Source organism: Peromyscus eremicus, chromosome 16_21, assembly GCF_949786415.1.
Source record: "Peromyscus eremicus chromosome 16_21, PerEre_H2_v1, whole genome shotgun sequence".
In the NCBI taxonomy this organism is placed as follows: domain Eukaryota; kingdom Metazoa; phylum Chordata; class Mammalia; order Rodentia; family Cricetidae; genus Peromyscus; species Peromyscus eremicus.
In genome coordinates this window covers 22,616,772-22,644,113 of record NC_081432.1, presented here as the reverse complement: position 1 = coordinate 22,644,113, position 27,342 = coordinate 22,616,772, and the positions used below count along the sequence as shown (strand labels likewise).

The 27,342-nt window shown below is 45.8% G+C and overlaps 1 protein-coding gene across 1 annotated transcript in view; it reads right to left on the bottom strand.

Annotated features, from left to right (window-relative positions):
* Mypn (myopalladin) overlaps window positions 1-27,342 on the bottom strand; it is a 74,427-nt gene that overhangs the window by 4,854 nt on the left and 42,231 nt on the right. The window contains exons 8-17 of the mRNA XM_059282250.1: window positions 25,888-26,004; window positions 23,651-24,023; window positions 16,564-17,145; window positions 15,534-15,672; window positions 12,005-12,226; window positions 9,706-9,855; window positions 6,635-6,717; window positions 4,797-4,923; window positions 3,345-3,552; window positions 477-642 (exon numbers count right to left, since the gene is read on the bottom strand). Of these exons, the coding sequence (XP_059138233.1) occupies window positions 477-642; window positions 3,345-3,552; window positions 4,797-4,923; window positions 6,635-6,717; window positions 9,706-9,855; window positions 12,005-12,226; window positions 15,534-15,672; window positions 16,564-17,145; window positions 23,651-24,023; window positions 25,888-26,004 (2,167 nt within the window). The remainder of the gene's footprint in view (window positions 1-476; window positions 643-3,344; window positions 3,553-4,796; window positions 4,924-6,634; window positions 6,718-9,705; window positions 9,856-12,004; window positions 12,227-15,533; window positions 15,673-16,563; window positions 17,146-23,650; window positions 24,024-25,887; window positions 26,005-27,342) is intronic.

The following is a 27,342-nucleotide window of genomic DNA, read 5'->3' as shown; positions in this document are numbered from 1 at the left end:
CAAACTTGCTATGTAGCCAAATTGATAACTTCGGACTCCTGATCCTACCTCCGTATTTTCCCTTCGTAGGGGGAGTGTGGGTATGTTACCACACCTTGGACACTCGTAGTCAGTATTACACTTTCTCTCTGGTAAACGTACTTTTATTAAGGCAAAGTGAGAAGGGGGAAAAAAAAAAAAAAAACAGACTTCTGAGTGTGGGAGGGGCCCCAAGGGAAGAATACCACTGCCTCCCCATCCCCCACCCCGCTTTGAGACCGAGTCTCACTCTGATCTAGGCTGACTTGGAACGCACTCTGTAGCCCAGGCAGGCTTGGAACATGTGCAACTGACTGATACTCGGGAGCACGGTACGAAATGAAAGAAACCAACTGTAGAAGGCTGCAGGGTTATTCGGATGGCCCCCCAGGCCTCTCGGAGCGTGGATGTCTCCACGGAGGTGGAGGTCTCCATGGAGGCGGCGCCCGCCCTTGTACCTGATCCTCTCTCTAGTGAAAGGGATGGTTTCGTTGTCCTTCTTCCAGTAGAACACGGGCGGGGGCATGCCTATGACGCGGCACTCCAGTCTCACCGGGTGACCCTCGGGAACGCCGCTGTTTTGGAGTTTCTCCAGGATCATGGGGGCTTTCTTCACCTCTTTGGCTACACAAGAGAAATCAGTTTTCTATTTGAATAGCAGTAGCAAGTGCCTTGAGGTTTCTGCCTCAGACTCATCGCGTTCTTTATTATAGTTTTTGAGACAGGGTCCCACTGTATCGGCTGTCCTGGAACTTGCTTTGTAGACCAGGCTGGTTTTGAACTTTGCCTCTGCCTTCCAGATGCTGGGAAGAAAGGCATGCGCCACCATACTCATCCAGAAATAGTGACTTAAAACAAAACAAAACAAACTCAATGATTTTTAATCCTAGCACTCAGGAGGCAGAAGCAGGCGGATCTCTGTGAGTTTGAGGCCAGTATGGTCTACAGAGCTAGTTTTAGGACACTCAGGGCTACACAGAGAAACACTGTCTCAAAAAATAAAAAACAAAAAACAACCAAAAAAAAGTTTTTCAAAATTACATCTAATTAATTCATTTGCAAGTGTGTGTGTGTGTGTGTGTGTGTGTGTGTGTGTGTGTGTGTGTCTGCTTTTGTGTGCACGGGTGTATATTTGTGTGTATGTTTTTGGGTGCCTGTGCACGTGTTCCTGTTCATGGGTTTGTGTGTCTATGTGTGTGTGTGAGTGTATGTGTGAGTGTTTGCAAGCCTCCAACTGCCATCAGAGTCTGAAGACAGCTTCGGTCAGGAGCTACTTCTCCTCTTGCATCATGTGGGTCCCAGGGATTGAACTCAGGTTAGAACACTTGGCAGCAGGCGCCTTTACCCACTAAGCCATCTCCATAGCCAAATAATGACTCTTGAGAACATAATCCACGTACTGAAACTGATTTTTATCTTTTTGAGGACTTTATTTCATAAGAAGTAAATTTTCCCCCAACTTAAAATTCTTTGTTTACTTCTTATGTATATGAATGTGAGTCTGGGTGAGTTTATATGCACCATGTGCATTCAGGAACCCTTGCAGGCTAGGCAGGACTTCACAACCCCTGGAAGAGGAGCGATAGGCTATCGGAAGCTGCCATGTGGGTGCTAGGAGCCAAACCCAGGTCCTCGGCATGAGCAACACGTGTTCTAACCACTGAGCCACCTCTCCAGCTCCCAACCAAGGACGTTTTCCATCTGGTCACATTGTCATTTTTCTATTTTTGCGTGTTCCCTCCCATAAATGTATTTGGAATAAAAACCTTTATGAAATCATGCATCCCAAGAACATAGCCTCGTCCTATCAAAGTCACTGTTTTAGAAACATGGAAAAAAGGGAGAAACCCACAGCAGAACGAGGGCTTCCTAGTCTGTCGGTGAGACTAAATTAAGAGCGAAGGGAAAGCGTTTACAGGAGAGCAGCCACTGGCTGAGAAGGGGAACAGCAGTGCTGACTCGGTTGGTTTTCTTCCTTCTTTTCTTTCTTTCTTTTCCTAAGTCAAGGTTTCTCTGTGTAGCCCTGGCTGTCCTGGAACTCACTCTGTAGACCAGGCTGGCCTCGAACTCAGAGATCTGCCTGCCTCTGCCTCCCGAGTGCTGGGACTGCCTACTTTGGGTTGGTTTACTTAATGGTTTCCCTTCCCTGGTGGGAGGAAGCCTAGCACTCGGATTCCCAGTGGCCCACGGCCCTGCAGCTGATGATGTCTTCCCGCCCTTTTCTGTAGGCGTTGCTGGGTTCTATTCACATCGTCTTATCAGGTGAAGGCTCACTGGTTTTGCGATTCAACATTTGATGAGCACCTTCCACTGAGGCACACATCTGAGAAACACAACAAGCAGGGTCCTGGGAAACGGCTCCATGGGTAAGGGTACTTGCCATTAAGCCCGAAGACTTGAGTTTAACCCCCCCCAGGCCTGCATGCCGGAAAGAGCCAGCCTACTTCTGCAAGCTGTACTCTGACCACCACATGCAGGCTATGGTGCGCCCACCCCCTTCTGCATAAGTAAAAACACAACACAGCAGAGCAGAGCCTCTGGCCTCAGAAGCTCAGGGTCTGCAGGGAGGCAGCACAGCACACAATCAACATTGTTGTCCGTGGGTCCTCTGTGAATATTGACCGTTCTTGTGCCATGGAAACCCAGAGGAGGTGGCAAGGGGCTGCCTAGAGAACCCACTGTGCCCAGGTGGTGACACTAGATGTCGGCCTTTACGTTTTATTCATTCCTATTTTTATTTTTGAGAGGAGGCTTCAGGTAGCCAGGCTGGTTTCCGCTTCACCCTGTAGGATGACCGCCTAGCCCACCTCCCTAGTGCTGGGTGTCAGGTGTATGCCACCACACCTGGTCTAAGCAGGCTCTGTGTGCTCTCGGGCACTCTCTCAACTGAGCTGATAAATCCTTGGTCCTGAAGCTAGGCTTTACGGAATAGAGGAGTGCTGGGTAAAGAATATTCCAGTTCGCAGGACCACTGGTATAATGCAAAGGTTTGTAACTCAGGGGACAATAGAGCCTAGTGTGTTCCAGGAATCTGAAGGGCAAAGGACTGGAATTCAGTGACAGCTAATTAAATAACTCGTTGATTGCTTAGTCAATTATTGAAATTGCTCCCGTTGGTCGTATGATTAAAATGAAGAAGCAACCGAATTGCATTTCTAGATTACGATGTATCTCAGAAAACAGTGTAGAAAATAGGGTCTACTACAGTGAAGGGGAAACAGATCGGTGGGACGAGGGAGTCTGGAATTCTGTCAGAGAATCTGAGTGTTTGGACAATCAGTTCCAAGGGAGTTCTGCCTAGGAGTCAGGCCCACAGCGAACCTTACCTACTACAGTGAGCTCCAAACTAAAGGAATTCTGCCCGGTTTTGTTGGTTGCCACGCATGTATAGGTCCCTGCGTCTCGTTGGGTGAGCGGGTCGATGAGCAGAGAGTGGACTCCCGTCTCTCGGACCAGCATCTTGTGGGAGGCGTCTGGTAGCACAGGTTGCCCATTGAGCAGCCACGTCAGCTCCGGGGGCGGCAAGCCACTCACCTAACAACCAAGAGAACAGCTGACGCAGGTTGATTTGGTGAGTGAATTCTTTATCCTTATTGGCACCAATTACATAGTAAAGAAAAACACAGAGGGCTGGGGACTCTGCAGCGGCCTTGGAGGAGGGAATCTGAGTAAATGGTGCTGTGAGTTTGAACTGTGTGGAATCCTGGCCCCATTTTAGCCACGATTAATCCATGTGATTATGTCCCAGAGCAGAACAATGACAGTAGATAAAACAGGCCTGTGGCATCAGTAGGAGAGCTGACGTCAGCTTAGACACCGGAGTTAGAGAAAAGTCAGATATTAAATCAAAGTTCTCAAGTTTTATTCACGGATTATCTAAAAAAGAATCCTGACGCCAGACTCTCGGAAAAAAAATCTTGATGCCTAATTACAATATTAAACCAGAATTTCTGGAGATGGGAGCCAGACACTGGTAGTTTTTGAAGTTTAGAGGCAGGAGAGCGTACAACCTGAGTGTTATTTAGACAGCAACTGGGGGGATGAGAGCCGTGCACAGAACGGGGTTCTCTGCACATGCTTAACCTCCAGCCTTCACTGACTTGCACCTACTTTTCCCACAGCACCCTTCATGGTTGCCTGGGGTTGAGTGGTGACGTCAGTGTCTTGTTGTACGGAGAGGGCGCTACCCTGCCCACATGGAGCCTCATTTCAGGTTGGGAACTTAGAATGCAGAGTCACAAAAGGTGACCGAGGCGGCTTAGTGTGAGAAGATGACCTCTGTTCGCTCCAAGTGCTTTGGGTCTGTCTTCTCACACCTATGATTTTTCAAAGTTTCTCCCCTCCCTACGACCAAAGATAAAAAAAAAAAAAAAAAAAAAAAAAAAAATTCAAACTTCCGGATTCACAGTACTAGAGGATTCCAGGGACCATATGGAAAAGTTCACAATTTATTCCTCTCTGGTTATCATCTCACGATGAAAAATTGACTTATATGGTGCTCACACAAAACTGTTTTTTTCTTTAAAATGTATATGCTTACACAATTTTTTATTAAGATACGGTGATTTAAGATTTTAGTGACATATTTGTGTGTGGAATTAAAAAGATCAAATGCTCTAAAAGAGCCTATGGAGGGGACAATTTCCCTCCCTTCCCTAGGACCTTTTCATCTGGGAGAAAACCCCCACAAAACTAATACAAACAAAAATGAGTGTAAACAAATAACTAGACAAAAACTCTGGACAGGCCTGGAGCTAAGGACAGGTGTTGGGAAATACCTTACAGTCCAGCCGACAGAGGCGGCCCTCATGAGCCACCATGTCCCCTGGGGCCTGCAGGAAATGTGGTCGGAAAAAGCGTTCCTGTAGAGGTTCTTTGTCTCTTTCCTGCATTCTGGATCTTCCCCTACAAGAAGCATTTACAAACGTGTAACAATAACCACATGCATTTAGAAATGGCCATAATGAGACAGAGTTTCCTGTAGCTCCGGCTGGCCTTGAGCTCAATAAGTAATCCAGGCTGACCTTGAACTAGCCCTCCTGTCTCTACCTCCTGAGTGCTACATTACAGGTATGCATTGTTAGGCCCAGTTTATGTGGTGCTGGGGATGGAACCCAGGACGTGGTGCATGCTAGGTAAGCACCAAATGAGCCACAGCCTAGAATAGAAAGGATGTGCTGGACAGTCAATCAATCATCAGTCAATCAATCAACACAGCTTAGAACTGATATAAATACACACACACACCCACACACACCCACACACACCCACCCCCTCCTCCCCCCCACACAAGCCAAACAAAACCAAAACCTAATAAAACCAAAACTCCTTGTGGCAAGTATCCTATACACTGTAGTATCATCTCTGAACTCTGAAATTAAGGAAATAGGCTCAGGGCTGGTGCCTCTAGAGGACCCAAGTTCATTCCCAGCACCTATGCTGGATGGCTCACAACCACCTGTGACTTCGGCTTCCGAGCATCCAATGTCCCTGCACTCACGTGCACATAACCCACATACCCCGCCATACACACAATTAAAAATAATGGAAATAACGTAAACAGGCTTTAGTTCCTTTCTCTCTGAAGTCATTCAGCATTAATCGGCTTAGCTCCCTACGCTGTGGGCTCTGGCACTTGCTGAAAAGTCATCACAGTAAACAAATAAATCAGTAATCCATCTGAGAGCCCAAAGAGAGGGCCTGTCTATCTCCCAGAACAGGATGGCTATGACCACAATAAAATGCAGCCTGGCAATAAATTATGGCTGATAATTAAAGATGACCATGAACTTGAACTCAGTCACAGTGACCAACAGTAACAGCTGTTCTTGAAAACAAAACAAGATAAAGGAGGGGGCAGAGAAGTAGTGAAGCATTGTGTGTGAACCATGAGTCTCTATTTTCGCTCCTTTGGTAAGTCATTTAATTCATCAGTCTCAGCAACTATCTGCTGAGACTTTGTGGCACCCTAAGACTCAAGGGGAAAGAAAGCCAGGCTCTTTCTCGTTAGTAGCTCATAAAATCTGAGAAGAAAACCAGGTGTCAGGAAATATTCAGCCCCCCAAGTTTCTGCCTGGTGATAGAAAAGCTGGTAGTTTCCAAGGGTCTCATGGCGCATTATGTGCGTGAGTGTTACTAATGGTTACAATGTTTTAAACCGTTACAATTGTACCAAAGGGTCTGGGAATGTAGTTCAAATGGGCTAGTGCCTGCTTAGCATGCATGAAGCTCTGGGTTCCTTCCCCAGCGTCACAAGTACTGGGTGTGGTGGTGCACACCTATAATCCCAACACTTAGAAGGTGAAGGCAGAAGTATCAATTTTAAGTCATCCTCTGCTATATTTGAGGTCAGTCTGGGCTACATGGGAGCCTGTCTTACGGGGAAAAAAAAAAAAAAAAGAGGGAAAGTGCCAAAGCCTGGAGCGTCTCAAATGTAAGCATGCCCGTGCATTTCCTGGGGATTCTGACTTGGATGCTCTGGGCCAGGCTGGATGGCTGTATTCCAAAGAGCCCCCTGGTGGTGACGCTGTGGTGTGTGCGGTATACTTCAGCAGTGATTCACTGTGGTGAGTGGAGGTCTGGGAGGAGTCCAGAAAAGGGGGATCTCCCGCTTTACCTGTGAGACTGACCCGCAGGGCTGAGTCTATTTCGAATGGGCAAACTCTGTACCATCAAGTGGCCAGAACAGCTGATTCTCCCCTGAGAAGCAGAAAACAAACAAGATTTAAATAAGGAGAAATACACATTTTTTTTCCCAATTTATATAAATGATTTCTTCACCAAAGCATTATACATTTTTTTTCTAACAATGAAGAGATTTTCTTTGCTCAAGAGCAATGAAAATAATATTCTTTTTGTTTTGTTTTGTTTTTGAGACAGGGTTTCTCTGTGTAACCATGGCTGTCCTGGAACTCACTTTGTAGACCAGGCTAGCCTTGAACTCAGAGATCTGCCTGCCTCTACTTCCTGAGTGCTGGGATTAAAGGCACATGATAACACCACCCAGATAAAAACAATGCAACTTTTAGTGTGTGTGTGTGTGTGTGTGTGTGTGTGTGTGTGTGTGTATGGTGTGTGTATATGTATGTGTGATATGTATGTGGTGTGTGTGTGTGTGTGTATGGTGTGTGTGTGTGTATATGTGTGATATGTATGTGGTGTGGTGGTGGTGTGTGTGTGTGTGTGTGTATGTGTAGGTGTGATATGTATGTGGTGTGTGTGTGTGTGTATGGTGTGTGTGTGTGTATATGTGTGATATGTATGTGGTGTGGTGGTGGTGTGTGTGTGTGTGTATGTGTAGGTGTGATATGTATGTGGTGTGGTGGGGTGTGTGTGTGTGTATGGTGTGTGTGTGTATATGTGTGATATGTATGTGGTGTGGTGTGTGTGTGTGTGTGTGTGTGTGTGTGTGTGTGTTGAGGTGCATTTACCTGTGTGTGCTGAGGCCTTGATGCTGGGAATCTTCCTAGACGGCCCTCCACCTTGGCCACTGAGGTAGGATCTCTCAGTTGATCCCAGAGCTTGCAGATATGACCAGTGTGGCTAGTAGCTTGCACTGGGGGGTCCCCTATCTCTGCCTTTCTAGGCTTGAATTCCAGGTGGGCCACTACACCCACCCAGCATTCACAGGAGCTCTGATCCCACACTGGTACAATGAGTGCTTCAAAAATCTGGCTTCCAGATGTTGGAGAGATGGCTCAGAGGTTAAGAGCACTGGATGCTCTTGCCGAGGTCCTGAGTTCAATTCCCAGCAACTACATGGTAGCTAACACCATCTGTAATGAGATCTGATGCCCTCTTCTGGCCTGCAGGCAGAACACTACATGCATAATAAAGAAAAAAAAAATCTGGTTTCTGGGGCTGGAGAGATGGCTCAGACGTTGAGAGCTTACTGTTCTTTCAGATGACCAGAGCTGTTCCCAGCACCCACATGATCACCTGGAACTCCAGTTCTAGGGGACCTGACACCCTCTTCTGGTCCCTGAGGGCATATGCATCACTCACACACAATCCTTAAAATATATAGATACATGACTTCTATTGTTTATTATTATCAGGGGTGTGTGTGTGTGTGTGTGTGTGTGTGTGTGTGTGTGTGTGTGCGTGCACATGCCATGCAACATTCTTGGTGAAGGTCAGAGGCCAACTTCGTGGAGTCACTTCTCTCCTACAGCTTTTACATGGGCTCTGGGGTTCAAACTCAGGTCACTGGGCTCATGTGACAAATGCCTTTACCCACTGACCCATCTTTCCAGGCCCAAAAGGATTTGTTTCTTTCTTTTTTTTCTTTTCTTTTTTTTTTTTTTTTTTTTTTTTTTTTTTGGTTTTTTGAGACAGGGTTTTTCTGTGTAGCTTTGGGGTTGGCCTTGAACTCACAGAGATCCACCTGTCTCTGCTTCCCAAGTGCTAGAATTAAAGGCGTGCACCACCACCACCCAGCCAAAAATGACTTCTTAAGCTACTGTTACTATTTCAAGGGGAGAGTTCTTAGGAGTGTTTTGATATTTCCACTTTAACCCCAGAAGTGACAAGACACACATATTTTAAAAATGACCATTTCTCCCCGAATTTGACATCATGTGCAGCAATAATTCAAAGAGCATGGTCAAGTATTCTTCTGCTTTCCTCAACAGAGACCCACCAAAACTGACACTTTAGCATGAAAACAGAAATTATGGCTTTATATTTTCCATCTGAATGGTAATTGAAAACATTCTGTCCTATATTTCAGGGGAACTTTGAAAGCTGGCCTCATTCAGAAAAGAAAAGTGCAAGATTACAGTTCTCCAACTTTTATCCACAAAGACAAAAAGTAAAAGAAAAATTTGATCTAAGTTTGAGAGATATTTAAAGCCTTTTTGAAGTAATTTGTTCTCTATGTTTACTTATTGTAATTTTTTTAAAGATTTGTTTATGTGCATGAGTAGTTCGCTGGAATATGTATCTGTGCACCATGTATGTGTCTGATTACTGGAAGTCAGAAGAGGCAGCCAGAACTCCTGGTTGGACGGTTGTGAGCTGCCATGTGGGTGCTGGGAATTGAGCCCTGCTCCTCTGCAAGAACATCGAGTGCTCTTAACCACGGATCAACCTCTCAGGCCCTCGTTTATTTATTTAATTTGTATAAATGTATATGTATCTGTGCTTGCCAGGGGTGTAGGTATCTTCAAAGGCCAGAAGAGGGCACTGGAGTCCATGGAGCTGGAGTTACAGATGGTTGTGGGCCGTCTGATGTGGGTGCTGGGAACTGAACACGGGTCCTCTGGAAGAGCAGCAAATGCTCTTAACTACTGAGCCATCTCTCCAGCCCCTTTTTCATTTTGATTTGTTTTCTGTCTTCAAATTCAATGTACTGTGCCCTTGAACCGATCCTCCTTGGCCTTTGCTTCCTGAGCTCCCCCCACCCCCCAATTATGCTTGCTTGTTTTTATGTGGTGTTGAGGATCAAACCCAGGGCCTCATGCATGCTAGACAAGCACACTAAAAACCGAACTACGTCCCCCCGGATATAGTTCTGACAGTGCCCTCTGACAAGGGCAGCCAGTAGCAGGCTAGTCTCAATTCGACCCTGTGTTCTAGTTAGGCACAATCACAACACTTCTCGTTCCCTCTCCTCGGCACTTGTCAAGGTCTCGTTCACAGTGACATCAGTCGCTCCTGCTGATATCCAAGAGCCTTGCAACCAACCTGGGGGTTGGCCGCCATGATGGTGTAGTTGCCGTCATCATCGCCGTTGGTGGATTCAATGTGCAGAGAGCAGGTCCCGTCCCCTTCCCGCCTCATTTTACAGTGCTCATCTCTCTTAGAAATCTGCTTCCCATCTTTGAACCAATAAACCTGGAGCGAAAAGTATTCAAGGAACTCTTGGTGAGGACATACTGTTCCGGATCTCCAGAAAGGTGAGACAAAGGTCAAACACCATCCCTGTTACGACGAGTGTCTTTTGCAAACACTTAGAAAAATCATAAAACATATTCAAAACGACAGTATACTGTGTGCTTCCACCTGCACCTATACAATACTTAAGTAAAAAAAATATGATACTGTTTAGCATTGTGGTAAAGCTTTTGACCATCTTTATGGCACTTCCTAATTAGCTTAAGGATGCTCTGAGGACTAAATACGTCTTCACAGGCAAAACAATGAACACAAGAAAACTGGATCATCCCCCAATGCTCTATGTCAGTCGCAGAGCAGATGTAGGTCTGAGCACCTGGGACGGCTTACCGTGCTTGAAAGGCTAGCACGGTTTATTGGACCAAGAAGAATAAGGCTGGATCAACTTGCTAAATTTACCCCCATGGCCCAAAACCAAACTCTAAGATTGAAATATACAGATTTGCTGTGCAAGTATTTCGGTGGTGAGCTCTGCACATGTGAGGGTGAGCTCTTCAAGGCAGAAGGGATAAAGCGCTGGTTGGAGGTATCCTCTTCACCTCTTCCTGGGTTACCTAACCATGTGGGGCACCATCCCACTCATGTTTGTGAAAGCAGATCCCCTGCCACAGCCACACCGGGTGCAAATCCTTCCCTGACTGCCAAGGAATGTGGTGACTCAGAGGCTTGGTCAGCAGCCAGTGACAAGCACGGGAACATTCTTGGCATTTACTAACCTAACGGTAAGGACACCAATATAGCTCTCTCTGTGCAGCGAAAGGCACCCTGTGGGTGTCCAGTGGAAACTAAACACAATGAAAAATATTAACTGGATGAGTTTGATGGCCAAGAGAGCCAATAATCCAAAATAAGACAGCATGACTAGGAAATTTCTCCTAAACTTTTGTTTTGTTTTGTTTTGTTTTTCGAGACAGAGTTTCTGTGTAGCTTTGGAGCCTGTCCTGGAACTCACTCTGTAAACCAGGCTGGCCTCGAACTCACAGAGATCCGCCTGGCTCTGCCTCCTGAGTGCTGGGTTAAAGGCCTACACCACCACTGCCTGGCTCTTCTAAACTTTTTAAAAAAATTCTAACAAGGTTTGATGTGGTGGTGCACATCTTTAAATCCCAGCACTCCAGAGACAGATGCAAGTGGATCTCTGTGACTTTGAGGCCAGCCTGGTCTATAGAGTGAGTCCCAGGCCAGTCAGGACTACATAATGAGAACCTGTCCAAAAACCAAACAAGTTTCCTTTTGCCCTAATGATCCTGTTCCTGGGCTCTGCTAATTTTTGAGTATTGTTTTTCACTTTCTTTCCGTAGATGTTTCACTCTAGTACGATAAGTTGTTTTTTGTTTGGTTTGTTTTGTTTTTCTGAGACAGGCTATCATGTAGCCTAGGCTGGCCTCAAACACACTATGTAGCCAAGTGTGGTCTTGAATTTCTGAGTCTCCCAAGTGTTGAGATTACAGGCATCACAAGCATGCATCACCATGTCCAGGTTTTGTTGTTTTTTGCTTTTGTTTGTTGGTTTGGTTTTTTGTTTTGTTTTCCAGACAAGGTTTCTCTGTGTAGTCCGGGCTGTTCTAGAACTTGCTTTGTAATAAAGGCTGGCCTTAAACACAGAGATCTGCTTGCCTCTGTCTCCCAAGTGCTGGGATTAAAGTTGTGTACCGCCACTACCACCCAGCCAAGTTTCTGTTTTGTTTTTTGTTTTTTAAAATATGGTTTTGGGGATTAAACCCAGGGTTTCATGCATGCTGCATTCCAAGCCTGATGTGTGTCTGGTGGACGGAGGGTGCAGGAGGAGGCCAGAAGAGGGCATCTGATGCCCTGGAGCTGGAGTTACAGGTGCTTGTGAGCCACCCAAAGTGGGTGCCAGGCACTGAACTCCCATCCTGTAAAAGCTGCAAGTGCTGCCCTTGACTGAGAAGCCATCTCTCTAGCCCCCTGAGATCCCCCCCCCCCCCCCCCGGTGCAGAAGACACATATAAGAGCCATGAGAGGCAAGAACTCTGCCACTGAACTACATCCCAGCCCCATGAGACTTTCCTGAAGGCCTTGTGTACAATTCCATGCTGTTGATCAACTGGGAGGCCATCTTCCCTACCTTTGGAACAGGTATCCCGACAATTTTGCAGGTGAAGGTGACTGGAGAGCCTTCTGTCACCCGGAAGTGCTTGAGTCTTTTGTCAAAGATGGGTGCGATGCACTTGCCCGTGGGGATTTCATCATGCTGGATCTCATCATCTGATTCGTCCACAGGGGTACGCTCCAGGCGGAACTCTATCTCATTCATCAGCCTCTGCTCAAAGCTTGAAATTTTATATTCCTGCCAAATGGAAGGGTGTGTTGCAATGTCTATGTAGAAAAACTTTATTAGCAGTAGTATGTAGGGGGGGCCGTGCATGCATGCCAGGACACCATGCCAATGTCTCAGACAGCTGTCTGGAGTTGGTTCTTGTCTTAGTTAGGGTTTCTTTTTTAAAAAATATATTTATTTTTACTTTATGTGTCTGGATGTTTTGCTTACACATATGTCTGTGCAACATGTACACACCTTGAGCCGTCATGTGGGTGCTTGACATTGAACCCAGGTCTTCTGAAAAGACATACAGTACTCTTTACCACTGAGCCATCTCTCTGGCCCCTTAGTTGGGGCTTTACTACTATGGTGAAGACTATGACCAAAAGCCACTCTGGGAGGATAGGGTTTATTTCATCTTACAGCTTCCATTATCCAGGGAAGTCAGGGCAGGAACTCAAGGCAGGAACCCGAAGGCAGGAACTGAAGCAGAGGCCACAGAGTAATACTACTTACTGGCTTGCTCCTTGTAAGGTTGCTCAGTTTATTTTCTTATACAAACCAGGACCACCTGCCCAGGGTGGCATTGCCCACAGTGGGCTGGGCCCTCTCACATCAATCAAGACAATACCACGCAGACTTGCCTGCAGCCCAATCTGATGGGAGGCAGCTGGGTGGTGGTGGTGTATGCCTTTGATCCCAGTACTCAGGAGGCAGAGGCAGAGGCAGGTGGAGCTCTGTGAGTTCGAGGCAAGCCTGGTCTACAGAGTGAGTTCCAGACAGTCAGGGCTACACAGAGAAACCCTGTCTCAAAAAAAAACAAAAACAAAAACAAAACAAAACCACCAAAAAACAAAAACAACAACAACAATAAAAAGATAGATTCCCTCCTCCCAGATATGTCTGGGTTTGTGCCACGTTGAAGAAAACCAACCAGCACACCTCTGCTTCTCCCTTGCCATGGGTTCTGGGGATAAACTCTGGCCGTTAAACTTGTGGAGGATAAATACATAAAAATATATCTGATAGCGAAAGTGTCAAATCCTGCTTCAGAAAGTCTGTTCAAACTGTAGAGAACTTCACTGACATGTGTAGTTTGGGTCTGGTTCACTGTGGTGTGTGATTGGTTTATCTGCAAGCTTTTTACAGCAAAGTTCATAAAATTAAAAATATAAAATACACCGATATACCTGATCAATGTTCCAATCATGTAAATACAATGTATGAACTGAAGACGAACTAAAATAAGAACATAAAGGCTGAGTTGCTTCCGTGACAGATTAAACATTTGGCAGGTTGAGCTTTAGGAACAAGGACACTGGCAGAGAATGCTGCACAGCCCGTTACTAAATCCCTGGGCTGCCGGGCAGTTTGGGCAGCACTTTGCTTGAAATCAAGGTCGACTGTCTCTGCCACACACAGATCCAACTGTAAAGTTCCAACCTATGTCAGAATTCCTAATGCACTGTGCAAATGCAAGCAGTGTGTTTACATTGAACCCACAAGGTCTTTCTGTACTGTCACTCCTGAAAATGCCACTACAGATCTGCCGCTGGGGGATGCACATTTCCAAGTCCCCTTCTCACTGGACTTAGGCCACTTCTCACTTTCTGCTGCCTTATCTACTTTGAGAATAAAAAGGGAAGTTTCTTTATCAGCTGCCTTCAGTGATATCTTTAATCCAAGGAGAGCACTCACACGTGTACACACACACACACATCTGAATACAATTTAAGAGTGGAGTTGTGCTAAGAGAATTCTGAGTGCTTGTGAGAAAATAAGAGTCTTGTGATCTTAGTTTCTTCAAAAACACGGAATTGTTCTTGGAATGTGTTTTCGTGCCCCTCCCAGGTATATCAGATAGCAGTAAGCTTATTTTAGATTATTATTACAGTTGGTTATTGTTATTTGTTTATAGGTCTCTGTGGATAAAACATGTTTTTGCCATGTGCAGCTTGTCCTTGTGATTATACACTTTACTCATGTGATTCTTCCTAACCCTGAGTATAAATTGTCTTATGCTCTGCTGGGCAGTAGTGGCATATGCCTCTAATCTCAGGATTTGGGAGGCAGAGGCAGGTGGATTTCTGTGAATTCGAGACCAGCCTGGTCTACAGAGTGAGTTTCAGGACAGCCAGGGCTACACAGAGAAACCCTGTCTAAAAAAAAAAAAAAAAAAAAAAAAATCACACACCTACACACACAAAAAATATCTGATGCTCTAAATAAAGTTGACTATTGCATGAGACTTTAGTCTGTCTCGTTTTTTAGGCTCCACTCTCCCAAGTTTACTGCCAACTAGAGTGGTAAACACACACACAGACACACACACAGATAGGCACACACAGACACATACATAGACACAGACACACACAGACACACACAGACACACACACACACACACACACACACACGCCCTTCTGTGTAATATGGCCAGTAGAGAACTCAAATCAATGATAAATGACTTGTCCTTTCTAGATTTCTGGTCCCATAGAATTACAGCTGTTGTGCACAAAAGAAAAGGAAAATCTAAAAGTAAAAATTTCAGGAGAAGATGCTACTTGAACCTATAACTTCTTTTTTTTAAAGTGTAATCCTCTGAAGGGAGATGTGGTACTTTGGGTGAGAATGGCCCCATAGGCTCATGTATTTGAATGCTTGGACCCCAGTTAGTGGAACTGTTTGGGAAGGATTAGGAGGTGTGGCCTTGTTGGAGGAGGTGTGGCACTGGGTGTGGGCTTTGGGGTTTCAAATGCTCAAGCCAGGCCCATATTCTCTCTCTCTCCCTCTCCCTCTCCCCCTCTCCCCCTCTCCCCCTCCCCCCTCTCCCCCTCTCCCCCTCTCCCCCTCTCCCTCTCTCCCTGCTGCCTGTGTGTCAGGATTTAAAGCTCTCAGCTACTTCTCCAATACCCTGCTTGTCTGTTTCCCAACTTGATCATGACTAACCCTGCATTCTACCACTGAACTACAGTCTCAGCCCTTATCATGTCTTCCTTTTAAGTTAAGCTTTAGTATATTCATATATCTGTATAGCGATACCACCTGTGGAACGCAGGCATATATTGAGAGTCTTGGAACATGTCCCCCATGGGTAGCAGAGGACCACCCAATAGTCTATCACAGGTAAACACCTATAAATAAGTAACTGAGTTACTGGATTGGGGGTGGTTCAGAGCTACCTACCTTCTCCATTAACAAGCTCCCCAGCTGACTCAGTGTGTGCTCTACCACGGAAGCTGTGATCAACCTCCTGAGAGCAGACGACCTCAGCACTCAAAGACTGTATCAAACAGAGTGATATCCTTAAAGCAACGTTTGAGTCCAACAATCTTACCTGCTGGTGTGATCTGACATCACCGAAATTCACTTTCTTCCCCAAGTCTAGAATCACCGAGTTCTTAGTCTCTCGGATGTAATCGTCACTCACTGCTTGAGGAGCCTTCGTGGTTTTCTTCATCAGACCCTGGGGCGGTCTGTAAAAGAAATCCCCACCCCTATGAAATGACTAGCCAGTGTCTAAGGGTCCACAGGTCAGAGAGGGTGAAAGGACAACCTGACCTCAGCGCTCAGGGGATTAAATACTGTATGTAGAGGCATTTTATTTTATTGCGTAATTTTATTATTTTGAGACAAGAATTCATGTAGCCCAGGCTAGCCTTGAACTAGCTATGTAGTCAAGGGTGAACTTCAACTTCTGATCCTCTCACCTTTGCCTCTCAGTGTTAGAATTACAGGTGTGCAAAGCACACCCAGTTTATAAGATGCCGGACATGGAACCTAGGGCTTCATTCAAGCTAGGCAAGTGCTCTACTAAATCAACTGCAAACTTTCAATTGTCAGGCATGGTGGCACACACCTTTAATCCCAGCACTCCAGAGGCAGGTGGATCTCTGCGTTCCAGGCTAGCCTGGTCTACAGAGTGAGTTCCAGGATAGCCAGTGCTACGCAGAGAAACTCTATCTCAAAAAAAAAAAAAAGAAAGAAAGAAAGAAAGAAAAGAAAGAAAGGAAAGAATGCCCCTTGTCTTGAGGCATTCAATACCCGTTTTGTATCTATTTGATAAGACTTTTTCAGAGGGCTGGAGAGATGGCTCAGCGATTAAGAGCACTGGCTGGCTGTTCTTGCAGAGGACCTGAGTTCAATTCCCAGCAACCACATGGTGGCTCACAACCATCTGTAATGAGATCTGGCGCCCTCTTCTGGCGTGTAGGTAGAACACTATATACGTAATAAATAAACCTTTTTAAAAAAAGGATTTTTTTTTTTTTTTTCAGAATCCATTCACTAAGAGTCCTGACTCAAACCAAGCTATTCCGTGCTTGTGCCCCTGTTAACTGGCATCTCCAAACCTTCAAGACACTTACCCGGACGGTGCACTTTTAGGCAGCCCCATGGCATTGGTGGGTGGAATGGATGGGAGAGAAGGCAGAACCGAGCTGAGGAAAGCCACCGGGTTCTGAATCCGGCCGGTAGGAGAGACAGGAGTTGGGGACACACAGTGAGGTTGAAACTGGTGTCCACTGGGGATGGGATACGGGAGCGCGGCTGGCTCTGTTGGCCCTGGAGGAGCTGGCTCATTTTGGATGGAGAGCCCTCCTGGAGATCTGCCTTGCGTAGAGGGGTGAGACAGTAACAGGCTTTCTCTGCTGACTGTCCTCTGAATTGTTTGAGGGGCATTACTCAAGGTGAACACTGGGGGGCTGGGTGGGGACGCAGAGGCCGTGGCAGTGCTTGCAGTGGGGAGGAAATGCTTCGGCCGGGCCACGTTGAACGTCTGTGGTGCAGGACCCTTGACCTGCTTGCTGGAAATGGTCACTGCCGGGGGAGCCGAGTTCAGGACACTGAAGTTGAAGGGAGACTCCTTGGGTGACGAAGGAGATGCGGTTTTCAGCTGCTGCTGTTCCAGCAACACTTGGTTGTGAAGCTGTTGTAACTGAGAGGAGTCGCTGTGTGAAAAAGAGCAGAGAGAGAGGAGAGACACGTTACCATCAGCCTCACCCTTCAGAAAGCCTACGGCCTGTCCTGGGGACGGAGCTCAGTTGGGAGAGCACTTACCTAGCGTGTGCAGAACTCTGGGTTCAATTCCCAGCACTGAATAAACCAGGCATCATGGTACCCACACACCTATAATCCCAGCACTCAAGAGGTAGAGACATAGGGGTGAGAAGTTCAGGGCCATCCTCAGCTACACAGTGAGTCTGTGGCCAGCCTGGGCTACAGCTGGCTATTTTAGATTGGGGGGGGCACAGAGGGAGTAAGAAAGAGACAATAACAAAGAGAGACAGAGAGGGCCAAAGTGGCAAGACATCACCTAGTAAGGAGCTGTTGGTTTGTCTTTCCCTCTTGCTAAGGGAATCTCAAATATTCTGGTCTTTGTGCCGCCACACTACAGCCCTGCAACAGCAAGTGTTTATGAATTGAAAAAGAAAAGAAACCGAGACAGTGTTACTCGTGTGGCTACTGTTTAAAGTTACAATGGCCTTGGCTCCCAGCTTGGCCCGAAGGCATCTAGCTGGGCACCGCGGTGATGATGTTTTGTTTGTGCTCTAGCAAATAAAGCTTGCCTGGAGATCAGAGTGCGGAGCTAAGCTGCTAGAGGCCAGGCAGTGGTGGCTCACACCTTTAATCCCAGCACTTGGGATCTCATGCCTTTGATCCCAGTACTTGAGAGGCACATGCCTTTAATCCCAGCACTTGGGAGGAGGAAACAGGAAATGATATGGCTGGGCGGAGAGAGGAAGTGATAAGGTGGGGTGAAGAAAGGAGCTGGGCCCTTTCGGTCTGATGATTCGGCAGAGGTAAGAAGTATCTCTAGTGGCTGCTCCTTTAGTTCTCTGATCTTTCGGCTTTCACCCTGATATCTGACTCCAGGTTTTTATTATTGAGACCAATTAGAATGCAATTGTAAGCACTGAATTCTCCAAAAGAATATCTCCCGCTCCACCTGTGATGGGGGTGGAATCTAGGCCTTGGCGCATGCTAAGCAAGTGCTCTACCACTGGGTTATACTCTCAGCCCTCCTTCAAAGCCAGTCTTAAGGAAGGATCCAAGTGTGTCTGAATGCTTCCCATCCTCTCCAGGCAAGACTTTGGGTTTTTGGTATTTTTGTTTGTTTGTTTATCTATCTATCTATCTATCTATTTATTTATTTATTTGAGACAGGGTTTCTCTGTGTAGCCCTGGATGTGCTGGAACTCACTCTGTAGACCAGGCTGGCCTTGAACTCACCAAGATCTGGCAGGCAAGGCTTTGTGCATAGGATGGTCCTATGTTCCTATTCAGTCAAAGCAGTCTTTCTCTAAACCTTTTTCAGCATTATAATTATTACGGAGGTTAATTTTCACTCTCCCAAGTGTCCTACTGTGATGCTGTGTGTGGTGGGGCATGCCTTAATCCTAGCACTTGAGTGTCTGATGAAGGAGGATCAGGAGTTGAAGGCCAGCCTCAGCTATGTGGCAAGTTTCCTGCCAGTCCAGGCCACGTGACATTGCTTAAAAAACAAAAAAACTGTTGGGGAATATTATTTTAAGGTGTTACTTTTGTTTATGTTGCATTTGTTTACCTCTGTGAAGTTGTGTTACTGTGCCTGTCTAAAACACCGGATGGTCTAATAAAGAACTGGATAGCCAATATCGAGGCAGGAGAAAGGATGGGCGGGCTAGTAGCAGGCAGAAAGAATTAATAGAAGGAGAAATCTGGGAGGAGAGATCTAGGAGCGAGAGAAGGAGGAGGACATCAGGGCCAGCCACCCAGCTACACAACCAGCAACAGAGTAAGAAAGAAAGGTATACAGGAATAGAGAAAGGGAAAAGCCCAGAGGCAAAAGGTAAATGGGTTAATTTAAAGTTAAGGAAAGCTGGCTAGAAATAAGCCAGGCATTCATAATTAAGAATAAGCCTCTAGCCGGGCTGTGGTACCACACACCCTTAATCACAGCACTCGGGAGGCAGAGGCAGGTGGATCTCTTTGAGTTCGGGGCCAACCTGGTCTACAGAGCGAGTTCAGGACAGCCAGGACTATGCAGAGAAACCCTGTCTCGAAAAGCAAACAAACATTAAACATTTTGATTTCTCTTTTGTTCATTTTGTTCTTTTGAGGACAGCCTCTCCCTTATATAGTTCCTGGCTGGCCTGGAACTCATTTATGTAGACCAAGCTAGCCTCGAACATGTAGAGATCCACTTCTCTGCCTCCCAAGGCACTGGGGTTAAAGACAGGTGCCTCTATGCTCAGATTTTTTTTTCTTCATTTCTTCATCATTGAAAGATTAAACAATTAAGAAACAAGAGAAATGGTTCCGTAGGTAAAGGCACATGTTGCCAGACCTGATGACCTGCATTTTATACCTGGGATCCATGTGTCTGAAGGAGAGACCAGACTACCAAAGCTGTCCCCTGATGTCCACAGGCATGCCATGGCACATGCATGCTCACACTTACGTACACAAATACACATATACAAATAATAAATAATTGTATTAAAATTAAGAAGCAGAAACATCTTTGCTGCGTTTTCCTCAGCAAAGAATAAACAGTTTTTACTGCTGCTGGCTTTCTCGTGATGCGAAAATGCAAAATACTAACTTTAATCTTTTGAGACAGGGTCTCCTATGCGCCCCCAGCTAACCTGGAGCTCTCAATCCCCCTGCCTCAGTCCCCTGAGTGCCGAAATTACAAGTGTACTGGCATCATAGCCTGTGGATTTTGAATTTTTGAGATTAAAGTATTAGTCAAATTATAAGCCCGGGTATCAAGCTTGAAGGTGGTTTTAGCAACAGTTTTGGATACTGTGTGCCAGTGATAACTCTTCCCTGGCCCTGAAGGACGTCTGCGATGGACCCAGTCCCAACAACCCACTCAGTGGCCTTCTCTTGGTGGCCTAAATTCATGTGGGAGAAGTTGGCAACTCTAACTATTAGGGTTCTCTCACCCAGTCAGTTGTTAAGTGTTTCCCCAGCTGATCAGGACAACTAATTCTGAGCAGATGGACACCGCTTGACCAGTCCTCCCAGCTGGGGACTGTAAAACAACCTGGCTGACTGAGGCACCAATGCTCAGGGAGCCAAATGGAGCAGGAAGGAGTCTATACACTATGATAGTTACATAAAGGTCAGCTGTTCTTCAATTTTAGCCAGCCTCAGAACCTGGTTAAAACACAGACTTCCAAGTTACCCAGAGTTTCTGACTCCACGGATCAGGGCGGGACCTGAGAGCAAAGCTGGGTGACTCTCACATGGAGTCTGGAGATAGGAAATGCTTGTCTAGCACTCAGGAAGTCCTAGGTTCAATTCCCGGCACCCCATAAAAACTGGGTGTCGTTGTGCACACCTGCAATCCCAGCAGGAAGGAAGAAGTAGAGGGAGAAGACTCAGAAGAAGGCCATCCTGGGCTCCATCGTAAATATAAAGCCAGCCTTGGCTACATGAGACCCTCTCTCAAAATAATAGCAACAAAAAGACACATTTGTCTCCAAAGCATGGGCTTTCTAGTTTTTCCTGACTTTTTGTCTGACAGTTTGCTCCTTTTTAAATGTTTATTATTATTATTTTTTTTTCCTGGACATGGAGGGATGAAGGGCAGGAAGAACGGCAACTCAGTTTCTGTCTCTAAGTCTGGGTCAGTGGCTTCCAAACCTCTGTATATTAAAATCATCTGTGGAGACTGCCTCAATCAAGCTGGAAGGCATTGACAGATTTTTTTTTTTTTTTTTTTTTTTTAAATTCAGAAGCACTGGGGCTGGAGAGATGGTTCAGCGATTAAGAGCACTGACTTCTCTTCAGAGGACCTGAGTTCAATTCCCAGCAGCCACATGGCGGCTCACAACTGTCTGTAACTCCAGTTCCAGGGGCTCTGACACCCTCACACAGAATATATAGAGGCAAAACACCAGTGTACATTAAATAAATAAATAAATCTTAAAAAAAATTCATACACAGAAACACTGCTTCAGACCACTTGATAGTCAAGCTGCAAATTTCAAAAGGAGAATCATCTTGGCTCTGGGTAGACAGTGTTGAAAAATGCCAGCCCCCTTTTCCGTAGTAATTTAAAGATGAACGTTATCTCTGTTTTCCACATGAATGACTAACTGATGGAATAAGAAAGGAACAGAAACACCTGCATCAGCTAACTGATGGAATAAGAAAGAAACAGAAACACCTGCATTGGTCAAATGAGCCTGTATTTTAATGCCTAGCCTATGCAGTGAAAACCAAGCAGGTTAAAACTAGTATGAGAAATCCCAATAGAGAAATGATAGCTGAGCTCTGACCTTGGGATTTATATGGATTGACAATTACACAGTGCATATACTGTATCAAAATGCCACACAATACCCAGTAACTGTACAATTACTATGTGTCAAAAAAAAAAAAAAAAAAGAACACTAGGGGCTTGGAGAGTTGGCTCAGCAGTTAAGAGCACTGGCTGTTCTTCTGGAGGTTTAATTCCCAGCACCCACATGGTAGCTCACAACTGTCTGTAACTCCAGTTCCAGGATATTCCACACCCTTTTCCAGCTTCTGTGGGCACTGCACACACACACACACACACACACACACATACATATATACATGCAGGCAAAATTCCTATACACATTAAGTAAAATCTTTTCTTAATCTAGTAAGGAAAGGTTGTAGGCTTGTGAGTTCACGGAGGGTGTGTATGTGTGTGCATATGCATGTATATTAATACCTATACTAATACGAACATAAATACAATTAAGAGGAAACTTAAAAAGGCAAAGAATACTAAATGAATATATAGTGAGGAGGATTAGATTTTTAGAGGGTGTCACACATTGCAAAAATACTTTTCTTAATTGGAAGTCTCTTATGACGGACATCACTGTCTACTTAATTCTTTGCTTAGTAAAGAAGCTGATTTTTTTTTTTTTTTTTTTTTTTTGTCATTAGGTTGAATTTCTTTGAGACAGGGTCTCATAGAGCCCAGCCTGGCCCTGAACTTGCTATATAGCTGAGGACAACCAGACCTGCTGATCCTCCTGCCTCTCTCTCTCTCTCTCTCTCTCTCTCTCTCTCTCTCTCTCAAACTGAGAACCAAACCCAGGGCCTTGCGCTTGCTAGGCAAGCACTCTACCACTGAGCTAAATCCCCAACCCCATACTTCTCCCTCTACCTCTCATGTGGTAAGATCAGAGGTGTCTGCTACTATCCCTGGCTAAGAACATGCTTTTTGTTTGGGTTGGGTTGGGTTTTTTTCACTGTTGCAATGTGTGTAACTAAAGACTACATTTCCCAGTCTCCTTTGCAGCTCGCACCCAGGTGACTCAATCCTAGCCAAAGAGATAAAATCAGAAGAAATTTGGGTGAGACCTCTAACAAGGCCCCTAAAAGAGGCTTCTAACACCAAGACTGTGACTCTTGCCCATGTGCTCTTTCTGCTCTTGAAATGACCACGCAATGGCTAGACCATGAGACATCTTGACCATGAGAGGTCCCAGCAAGGAAGCACATGCTGGTGATGGCAGAGCAGATGAAGGAGACTAGATCCTAACGTCAGAACAGCCCCACAGGCTTCCTTTTATGTGAGAAAAAATAAATTCTTAGGTGTTTCACCTCTGTTACTTCAGGTTTTTCAGTAACAATAGGCTCCTTGTAATCTTAAATGACCCACCCTGACACAGTCCCTGGAGGAGAAAACCCCCTACAGAGAGAAGGCGGGTCCTAAGGGAGTTGTTTGGTTGACCCATCTCCAAATTCCCTTCTCTGAGAAGCATACCCAACCAAAAAACAAAAGACAGAGTGGAAAACCAGAGTTCCAAGTGAGATCTCCATATGGGTGCCAGGGCATAGGCCCCTCCCTCCCCACAAATAAAAAAATGTAATTTTTTTGTTGTTTTTGCTTTTTTGTTTGTTTGTTTCCAGACAGGGTTCCTCTGTGTAGCAACACTAGCTGTCCTGGATCTATCTTTTGTCTGGTTTGGTCTGAGGCAAGGTCTCATGTAGCCCAAGCTGGTCTTAGACTCCTTGTGAAGTTGACCTTGAATTTTAGATCCTCTTGGCTCCACCCACCAAGTGTTCACAGGGGTGCCCTACTTCACCTGCTGTAGTGTTGGGGCTCAAACTCTGGACCTCCTGCGTCCTTGGCAAACACTCTAACAACCAAGCTACATCCCCAGCCCAACTCTACTATTAACATTCTTAAATTTAATTTTGTGTGTATGTGTACGTGTGTGTGCATGTGTGTGTGTGTGTGTGTGTGTGTGTGTGTGTGTGTGTGTGTGTGTGTATGTGAAGGCCAGAGGATGCTCATGAGTGTTGCTTTTCTTCTACCACACGGGTCCCAGGGATTGAACCTGGGTTTTCAGGCTCGTGAGGCAAGCGCCTTTCTCCAACTGAGCCATCCTGCCAGCCCCAACCTCTATAATTTTTAAGGTCAGGCTCACAGGAGGCTCACAAGCACTCCCACTTATCCATTCTATCTTTACTTACAGTTTGGGTTTGGCCAGGACAGGAGGGGGTTCTCTGACAGGCGAGGACGGTTCTGGGATTCTGGCTTCCTGTCCGTTGAACCGCTCGGGGAAGGAATCAGGTCTGGCCTGGCTGGTGTTGGCGACTCCACTCCCGGAGGAAGCTTCATTCTCCACGTCATCTTCGGGCAGGTTGAAGTGCACCCGTAGCCCAATCCTGGAGCTGGAACGGGGCTCATTATGGTTCACCAGGACCCCTTCCAGTTTGGGTTTAGGGGGTGGTTCCTCAGAACGAGGCTCTGGGTTGGGTGGGGAGGGCTGTTGCTCAGTCCCAGCCAGGCTAGTGGTTGAGTTGGCTGGGGGAAGAGCCCCATTATCGCTGATGTCTTCATTTCCTGAAAGGACAATTAGAGACCTTGAGCTGGAGACCACCAACAGGACTGAGCTGGAACTGTTGTCACCTTGAGCTGGGGTGTGCATACAGGTAGGGAAACATCCATGCATGGAAAGGAGCATACAGGAAGATGCTTACCAAAAACAGGCCAAGTCTGGAGCATTCAAGGGTGGAGAGGATGTGGGGGAAACTGAATTGAACGTTGGAGTACACAACCGTGCATGTAGCAGTGTGGAATACATGCTTAGTTTATTTGAGGATGTGGGCTTGATTCCCTGAATCCCCTACCTCTGGAATCTAAGAGTTCTGTGTTTTGTTTTGCTTCAAGACAGGGTTTTCCTGTGTAGTCCTGGAACTCACTCTGTAGACCAGGCTGACCTCAAACTCAGAGATTTGTCTGCCTCCTGAGTGCTGGGATAAAAGGCATATGCTACCACACCTGGCTACGTTCTGTGTGTTTTACGTGTGTGTGTGTGTGTGTGTGTGTGTGTGTGTGTGTGTGTGTGTGTGTGTATTCATGTGGAAGCCAAAGGACAACTCCAGGTATGTGTGGTCATTGAGTTGCAGAGATCCGCCCTTTTGCTCCAGCCCAGGGATTACAAACCTAGGCAACCATGCCTGACTTTTATATGTCGATTCAGGGCACTGAACTCAGGTACTCAAGTTTATGAAGCAAGCACTTATGCTGAATTATCTTCCAGCCCCTTGAAGTACTCTTAAGAACTTGAGAAGTTTATATAAGGCCAGGGAGCCGCTTTCTCAGGAAGTGTGGAATGACAGCAGGCCCCTGAGGAGGCTGTCTGTGGCTGTAAGTGGCATAAGAACTGGAAAACTAGACATTGTCCATAAACTTTTTTTGGAGATGGGGTCTCACGTATCCTAGGCTGGCCTTGAACTCACTCTGTTGCCAAAGACCTTGGACTCCTGGTCCTCCTGTCTTCATGTCCCCAGTGCTGGGATTACAGGTGTGCACCATTAGGCCTGGTTTAGGTGGGGCTGGAGAAGGAACCCAGGGCATCATGCATGCTAGGCAAGAGCTTTACCAGCTGAACTATAATCTCCAGCCACAGGAACATTTTTCTCTTTACTGTTGTTATTATTTTATTTTTGTGCATGTGTGTGTACCGTCATACAGGCATGCCAAGGCAGGAGTGTGGAGGTCAGAGGACAACTTGCTGGAATCGGCGTTCTTCTTCCCCTGTGTGGGTCTCAGGGACTGAACTGAGTCAGTCAGGCTTGGTGGGAGGTACCTTTAGCTGCTGAGCCATCTTCCCACCAGCCCCCTCCCCCCAGAACAATTTTCTTAATAATTAAAAATTTTCAAAGATACTTTATTTTATGTGCAAATACTTTGCTTGTATGTATGTATATGCACCACATGTATGCAGTGCCCTTAGAGGCCAGAAGAGGGTGGTGGATAGCCTGGAACTGGAGTTACAGATGGTTGTGAGGCCATCTTGTGAGTGTTGGATATTGAACCCAGGTCCTCTGGAAGACTAGGCCAGTGCTCTTAACTGCTGAGTCATTTCTCCAGGCCCCAGTTTAAATCTTTTTTTTTTTTTTTTAGCCAGTCTTACACATATTGCCTTTCCACATCAGGCCTTGACTGCATACTTGCCACTGTGAGTAATTTAAATCTTTATGATTCATATGTGAATCTGGAAGAAAAGATGACTCTGGGCCGGGCCGTGGTGGTGTACACCGTTAATCTCAGTACTGGGGGGGCAGAGGGGCCAGCCTGGACTACAGACTACAGAGCAAGTTCCAGGAGAGTCAAGGCTTCACAAAGAAATCCTGTCTCAAAACAAACAAACAAAAAGACTCTGAAGTTCACACTCACAGTCTGACTGCTAGGGAGCACTCACCTCTCACATCCAGCTGGGCAATGCTGGACACTGTGCCGTATTTGTTGCTGGCGGTGCAGGTGAAGCATCCAGAATCTTCCGAAAACACCTCAGCGATGACTAAAGTGCAGATTTCCTCTGTATGCCGGTAAGACAGAAATGTGAATGACTTAACCACGGGGACAGAACGCTGAGACTAAATGACACCAAATGACGATTCTATAAACGTTGATGTAAGGAGTTAATTAATTCTTTGAAAACAGCTGCACCCAATAACTATTGGATCAGATTGACCCGTTAGGAGGCTGAAAATGTCCAAAGACGTAAAACCAACAGCTCATGAAGGTTTTGTGATAATGTGTTGCACATAACACCAGGGGAACCCTCTAACCACTGAGCTACATTCTCCAAAGGTGCAGCGCAGGTGTGCCTCAAACTCCCGATTCCTTATTCTCTTCAGCAGTTGCCTACTAGGGGGAGCCAAGACCAGTGGTTACACATAATGCACATTCTGTTTCTACTGTCCATCCAGATGACAATTAGACTAACAATAAACTTGTCAAAAGTCACAAACACAAATTAGCGGGGTCAAAGGAAGTGTGTGTGAAACAGAAAAACTAATGAAATAGTTTTCCAAACCCCAGTCCCTCATTATTTTCATGGGGAAATTTCCCAGTGAGATAATTTTAAACAAAGGCCACAGTTTAAAATTGGGCAGAAGGGCTTGGGGCGGTGTATGTCTCAGCGGGAAAGCTCATGCCTAACATGCATGAGGTCCTGGGTTTGATCCCCAGCAGCACAAAAAATTGGACCGTGTATGAATGCTTTGTTGAAGCAGCAGCAATTAGCTGATAGAGAAATAGAAACTCCAAGCGAGAGGAGATCGAAGTGAGTCTCCCTTTGTAACACCATAGCCATTCCCATGGATTAGCCTGATACACGACATGAAGTCTTGAGAGTGACTTAAGGTAATTCTCAGACATGACTAGAACCTAAAATTAATACAGTTAAATACTCTTTGAAAACCAGAGAAGAGCAGGGTCATTAAAATGAAATTACTAAAGCAGTAGTATTAGGGGAAGCTTGGCATCTCAGTACTTCGTGATGACTGAGTTAGGTCAACTAGAACCTTGTAGAACAGTGGTTTTAACCTACAGGTTGCAATTTGGGGGGGTCAAATGACCCTTTTCCAGGGGTCACCTAAGACCATCGGAAAACACAAATATTTACATTATGATTCATAATGTAAATACAGTAGCAGAATTACAGTTATGAAGTAGCAAGGAAAATACTTTTATGGTTGGTGGGGGTCCCCACAACATGGGGAACTGTATTAAAGGGTCACAACATTAGGAAGGACGAGAACCACTGTTGTAGAAGGAATTCCCAGGAGGCCATGGCAAACAGTACTGGTTAGTCCTTACAAGAAAGAACCCTTGTCTTTATTATATGCCCTATGGTCTAGTGTAGGTGTGC